General features: G+C 33.5%; 1 protein-coding gene across 1 annotated transcript; it reads left to right on the top strand.

Annotated features, from left to right (window-relative positions):
- The first annotated feature begins 3,158 nt into the window (after positions 1–3,158).
- Positions 3,159–7,297, top strand: LOC128239890 (complement C1q tumor necrosis factor-related protein 3-like). Its single transcript, XM_052956339.1, has 2 exons — positions 3,159–3,494; positions 5,500–7,297. The coding sequence occupies exons 1-2, from the start codon at positions 3,179–3,181 to the stop codon at positions 5,922–5,924; spliced, it is 741 nt and encodes a 246-aa protein (XP_052812299.1). The 5' UTR covers positions 3,159–3,178; the 3' UTR covers positions 5,925–7,297.
- Positions 7,298–7,611: the final 314 nt, after the last annotated feature.

Here is a 7,611-nt window from a genome sequence, read left to right as displayed (position 1 = left end):
AAATGTTTACGTTTTCTTTTGTTTTAATTGTTTCATCACCAATGTTTGTGTTTTCTTTGTTTGCTTTGTTCTTTGGTGTTCATTGTAATTTTGTGGCAGATGATACATGTTCATGAGCGCTGTGTCACACCTAGCAATTTACTACACGACATGCTTCTTCAGTAGCATACTCACACCAGGTTTCTATGTCCGGTAGGTCATCATACGACCAGATCATAAAGTTAGTTTCCTGTTTCCTTAATATTTTACACACTTCTCAAACACGTTAACACGTTCTTCCATAAGTTCATATGTATTGCTAATGTAAAACGTATGAAGATTAACATACTTTTCTGAAATATTTAGCTCCGATGAGTTGTTCTTTGTTATAATCTACTTCCTTAAGAACTTTGTTGCCATTTGGTGTGAAATTGCTCAGAAAAATACACTACTCTGTCAGTGGGTATGCCTTTTATCATGTAAGTTAATGGAATTATTTCAGAAATATCCTGCAGAGAATAGTTATCTTATTTTGGTTGGCAAGGTTTAAAGATGCTTCAGTTCGAGTTCGATGTAAACTGTTATACCCATTGAATTTTAAGAAATAAACATTTCAAATATTCACTGAAGGACACATCACTTTGTTAATGCGGAGGTATCCTCGCCCATTCCCCGCAGTTCCAACAAATATGTGTCATACAAAGTGCAGCAGTTCTAACGGGTTGTCTTGTTTGGGCAAAGCCTACTGATAACCTAAAACAAAATACTAATGAGTTAATTATCATGATCAACTGTTTTATTCTTAATCATTCTCTACCGTTCCAAACAACTCAACTTGAGGTGTCTGGCCCACAAATAATCTAGCCTTTATAGACTGTAATGCTAAAAATTGTTGACTGGTTTCCAGATCGGATAAATACGCGTGTAATTCACCGTGTTTGGTAGGGATGACATTTCAAGCTTCTTTTTGTAATGCATGCACAATTTTGCATTATACGTGTTAAGTGTGTACGGGAGGGGGAGTGTGCATTATCGATAAGATGTGGTTATTTTATCCCGCAGTAGAAAAAAACAGTGAAACTTGTATGAGAAAACATGAATGTAAACAAAATAAAAAGCAATACGGCTCAAGTAACTGTTTTTTACGAAACGGAATAAGCAGTTCCTATAGTAACGTCCATGCAGTCCGATGCCAAACACTATTGAGAACTCGACCGATATCTGCGACCTGTAAAAAACGTATCGTCATTACGGAAATGAAAACGAAAGCAATTTTCAAGCAAAACAAATGTCTGAAGAATAATTTAATGCTCTCGTATAGTTTCGTGTTTTAGAGGTTTTTTTTCCATAACAGGTTCTCATTAAAGTATTAACATTTGAATTGGTATACATTCATGATAGTTGATTTGTTATCATTTACGTCTTCAGCGCATTTTCTTCTGTATTCGGTGATGAGCCCCGTTTGAACACAATATTTACGTACACTGAACAACTCTTGGAGAAAATGATTCGCATGGAATTCGAATATGAACATAGGGACAAACGCTAAAATTAATGCTGATTATACTCTGTCAACTGAAAAGCAAATAACTATCTTCGCCGAAAATGCTCTGCAACGTTGTTGCAGGCCTCAACTCGCAACCTGACAATTTACAGCACCAGTCATGAGAACCTATATATCTACCATTATTTGTGTCCTGCACCACATGAAAGTATTAAATATGTCATTTTAGCCCAGGGAAATGTGATTGCGAAAAGACACACGTAACGAGCTGTCCTTGTGTTATTGCTGACGCTAAGGTACAGCTTAACGTCATTGACGTCGTCTTCGTCAAATCTACACACAACGCTTATAGTCTCTTGAGCAGTGGGTTACAGCACAATTCATTTCATGCTAGATTCAAATATTTTTCTTATGTGTTTCTACATTTTAACTAAATGAGAGAGGAAAACATCCGATAGAACGAATTTTAAATAATAATTCAGCTTAATTTGACATATTCAATTGCATCGTGTGTGTAACCTTAACGAGTAAGGGGTGACTATGAGGATGTACTAAATTAATATGTTTAGTTGTTTATTTTTTATCGTAATATCAAAGAAACTATATTGATACGCAGGCGACACGTAAGGTTTTCTAAAATAACGACGTCGTTTAACCTCTTTTATGTCCGTACAACGTAGGATTTCATGCGATGTGCTTCTGGGATAACGTGGAATCGACCAAGTGTGCTCCAGGTACAACATAATATGTATTTAAATAAACTTGTGTGAAATAATATCACATACTTTCATGGTGAATTTAACTGTTTTTGTTATTTGTTTGTCACTTTTATACTATGACACTTTATACTCATTTTAATTATTTATATATGTTTAAAGTAAGTATGACAACGTGAGCTTGTTTGAAATTGCTTTTTGCATTTATATGTTGCTTTTGTCAATCTCTACTTGGAACTCTTCTTGGAATTTTGTGATTATAACTGTCTTATCGGACCAAAGGATTTCGAACGCGAAAATATTTTCTCGTCTTTGAATTTTGGAACCTTCCTCGTGTATTCAAAATTTCCTCGTAGTTTTATAATATGATGTCAGGTTGGTAAGGTTGAGACTGTTTCGTAAAGGAATTCATCCTAGTATTTTTAATACAAATACTTACTTCCTCAACGTAGGATTCTTTCGAGATAAAAACGTATCGTCTGAATTGCCATATCTTGTTTTATCTTTAAATCGGTTCCCTAAAACATATAGTATGAAACATATTTCAAGTACAACACAACTTGCCTATTTTCTGATTCAAATTTGTGAGAGAATTTTATCATTGTTGATGAATTTGGAACACAATCAAGTGAAAAATACATGGAGCAAGGCACATATCTGTAACATAATTATGATTATCAGAGACAGTTCCTGGAATTGACGATAAACGGGACGTATTAATGCCTGCTTGGAATTTAGTTTTGATAAACGTTTAACAAAGTGCAGACATCACTCAGACATTGTCATTGACCAAATCGACACTGATTGCAAGATTTCGAAAGCCAAATCTGTAGTACCTTATTCTGATTGAAGGATAGCTTATCAGAGACACATAACATAAGATAGATAATGCAACGTCGGATAACAAGCAGTATAAAATAACATGGTTTATACTTGTTTGCAGACACATCCTATTTCGAGCCGATATAATCTACCCATAATGAAAGTTCAGCATAAATACCTCGTTCTTATTTATGCAGTGTCTTTTGTATTCGGTGATGAGCCACATTTTAAGACAAGATTTGACTACGATGAGCAACTTTTGGAGAAAATGATTCGCATGGAATTTCAATATGAACAGTGGGAAAAACGGATAAATGAAAGTCTGGAGAAAATGGAGAAACAGAGAGCTAGCATCCACACTGATTTGGAAGTATTGCGAAATGAAAGAGAAGAGTTTGACACGCACGTTAACGAGACGTTAACAGACATGCAGCAACTGTCCGAACTAAAAGACGCACAACAGCTGTCTAAACGTAAGAGTCACTTATCATATCATTATCATTTATTCTCCTTTACTGTTCATTTGTAATTTCCAATTTCAAAACATTATTATGTTTATTTTGACTAGGGAGTCATTTAATAATAAAATATTATTAAGTACCTTCAGCTATTATTTATATCCATTTTTCATTCATAGATTCTGCTTTTCTAGGCGGGACTTTGAATTTGACATGCATCCTTTAAAATGACATTATACATACTTACGAATAAAGCCGATTGCACTGTACATTCCAAGGAAGCATATCTTTTCGTGATTATTTTGTAAACCGAAGTTAAAACTGTTTTCACCTTCGTCGTCTATTTTGTCGGTTTCCAAAAAAGTACTTGTTATAAAATCCACCAACCGGTTAAATACAACTACATTATCAAACCGTACATAGTGGTTCAAGTACAATATACACTAGTTATCCAAATATGTTTAAACAAGGCACACATTTTTCAAAACAGTCGGTTAAACGGAAAACAAAATGGCTTTTAAAATAATTTACAGCATTCTAATAGTAAAGCGAGTTTCGACAGCCCATGAAAATATTCAATTCCTCTAATCCCATATTTGGCGAGTAGTAACCAAACAAAACGACAAAAAACTTGTATGAGCCAACGACTTTTTGTTTTAAATTGTTTAGTATTAGTACAACCTTTGTCCCGTCAATTACGAAATAGTTTTATAATAAAACCTGAATGATATTCAGTGGCATTATGTCGTTTAGACCAGAATGTTGTTTTGCAAGTGAATATCAGAAAACATTTCTCACTAATGTAAAAATACGAAAAACATTCGGCGACTGTCTAAACGTTAGAGTCACTTATTATATCAATATCATATATTCACCTTTATTATTCAGTATTAATATCAAATTGAAGGACATTTGAAAAAAATAAACACCGCGAACTTTCTGGTTAGATATATGATAAGTATATAACGAAATAAAGGATAAATATATATTTATTTACTCGAGGGCCATTGAAAGTGGCAAATAGATTGACGGATATATTTTTTGCTGTCAGTTAACATTAAAGTATATTGGTCTCTTGTGAACAACTGTTATATTGTATGACAATTTAATGTTAATATCTAATTAAACGCCTACACGCAAAACAAATTCATCAGTACCACTTATTTAAGAAATTGAAAAGATTTGTGCAAAATGTTTTTTCAAACAACCCAAATAGCTTTATTTTACACTTAATCGGAACTCGTTAGTCGGAAATTTCATGGCCTGGTTTGTTTCCTATATGTCCACTCGAATGTCCCCTGTAATTGTATCTGAAGGAATGGGTTTCAATGAGGCGTTATTTCTTGACAATACATCAGAATAGGAAAAAAACTCAAACTTATATATATATTTTAAGTCACCGATCATTCGAATCCTTTTATTCATAGGCTTTATAATTTAAAATGTCCAGTTGCGAATATACTCATTTGCTTTGCTTTTAATGTTTTTTTTTACGTTTTGTCGTCATATATATTTAAAACAATTAAAAAGTACAACTCACAACAGTTCTTGGAATCTTTTCCTGTTTACTTTTTAACTCCAAATGTTTATGTGCTTCGAAACAAAATAAATATTATAACAAAATGGTAGTTAAATAGAACCAATTCTAGAGAAATGTGATGGTACCTATACAACACATGAACACTAGAAAATACCATGTTCATCAACAAATATTTGGTTTAAACAACATTTATTTCAACATAACATCTTAATATTCAAGATATACACAGTTAATGCACAATTAATGGATCTACTATGGAAATGATGCACGTACTTTATTTACAAATAAGACAATCAGGGCAAAATAGAGAAGAGAACTTGTTTCTGAAAATACTAATCAAGTGATATGCAACGAAAAGGACAAAACTTGTAAACTTATATCAGCTTCTTTTTCGCAAACATAAAACAAAATTGATTTTCTTTTGTGATGGAAATGTAACCTACACATGTTCATCTTTTATGGATTTGTTTTCTTTTTCAGCTCCTCACTCAACAATATTGTTTCGAGCGCGAAAGGTTGCTGACTATACCCTCTCAACTGAAAACCAGATAATTATCTTCTCCGAAATGCTCAGCAACGTCGGCGGAGGCTACAATTCTGCATCTGGAAAATTTACGGCGCCAGTCGCTGGAACGTACCTTTTCACTGTCAGCCTGTGTCCGATACGCGGAAAGAGCATATTCTTCAACATAGTGACCAAAGAAGACGTAGTGGCGAACGGACATACGTATGATGTTGCGGGCTACCTTTGTGTTTCCGGAAACGCTATCGTGCAACTCGCCGCCAATGACGTCGTCTACGTCAAATCCACGTACACGCCTGACGTGCTTTTGCAAGGTGGACTGAAGGATGATTTTGACGCAAAGTCGAATTATTTTTCAGGCGTTCTTCTGCATTCAATATGAATGACACATATATCCAATTTGTGTTCACCATAAGGCGAATTAAATCGTTTACTGCAGTATATTTGCTAAAATGCAGGATTTGTAGAAATTAAGTTATGGACTTCGTTAATGTGTTGACATTTAATTCGTAATGTATCTTTATTATATTATCGAAATATTTGGCAAGAAAAATAACTAGAAGTGATATGTTCCTACACTCCTTTTTTAGGAATGTCGTAAATAAATTACAGAATGCATTTTCATTCATACATTTTGTTAAATAATATTGATAAGAGATTGATGCATATTTTATTGTTACATTTGATATCAACAATCAGGTAGTATTAATTTATTTTTATTTTGTTACGGTCAATTTGTTAAACAGAATAAAGCTATAAAAATAGTAATTTATGTTAATTATGAATGCTAATTTGATCAATTCACTCTGGAATGGATTAAATGATACCTTGAGAAGATGTTTTTAAATATTATTAACAGAACAATATCAGAAACATAATAATTATATTTATATTGCAGTGATAAGAATACTTCACTTGCTACATTCACTGTACATTCCACGGAAGTCAAGCCTTGCATATTTAGTTGAGTTGTCCATTCTGTTTGCAATGCGATTTGGATGAGTAATGATTTTTTACTAAATTCAGCATGATTCAGAACTGTTTCTTAGTTGAGGTTTCTCATCTTATTGTAAAAGTAGACGTTGAAAAGAATATAAGCTGTAGTTGCTATATTTCTGTAAACAAGCTTAAAATTTTGTTTAAATGATTTAACTAGTAGAACCCTCTCTTTTGTAAAAGAAAATCACCGTTAAAGCATTCCAAATGAAATCCAAAATCATTAGTTAGTAGCTTATTTATGAAAAGGGAAGCACCTTTTCTTATAACATAATAAAGTTAAGGACAGATACAGCAATAACTCAACACTATTCTCTATCATCTAAAACATGTTCAAGAAATACGCTTCATTAACAAAACACTATCGTTGAAAAGCCTTTGGTTGGATACAATTTCAACGATGCCTTGTATACGTTTAAAGAATATTTGTTGTTTACTACCAGAAAAGGTATGAATTCAATAATGATGTTGATTTCATTAAATGAAAGTATTAGTAATCATGTAGTTTCAGTGAGCATTGGGCCTATGTTTTTTATGTTATTAGACCTTCTACATGCGCGTTGTGGAGCATACGTCGTGACTAGGTTACTTCCCTTTTGGAGCAGGCTCCCCATCGGGTGTGTCGTAAAAACACGGACGTCTCAAAGGGTGATATAAAGAAAGAACGCGCGAGAAACATATGAAACAAAATATGTTGATGGCTGCTCACTGTTAAATGTTTAATTATTATAGTAATGTTTGTTTTCATACAATAAATTATTTAAGTATTGAAATATATATTTTCCTATTTCTTGGCTTCTCCGTCATTTCAACAAAGTAGCCATTTTGACCACAGCGAGTTTCAAATTAACAGAGTAATTAGTGCCTAAGTTGAACAGTTGCTCTACGGACAATTGTATGCTTATTGTTGTTATACAATAGTGCGACCTTAAATAGTCCAAATACGCACGTAGTGATCAGGTTGAATTGAAACAGGATTGTTCAATGGTCGACGGGCGCGTCGACCGCCTACAATTACCGTGTTAACACCCTAGCAGCAACATTTACGAGACAATTCAATATTAACATAATGT

This window comes from Mya arenaria, chromosome 1 (assembly GCF_026914265.1).
Source record: "Mya arenaria isolate MELC-2E11 chromosome 1, ASM2691426v1".
NCBI lineage: Eukaryota > Metazoa > Mollusca > Bivalvia > Myida > Myidae > Mya > Mya arenaria.
This window is presented reverse-complemented; position numbering and strand designations above follow the sequence as displayed.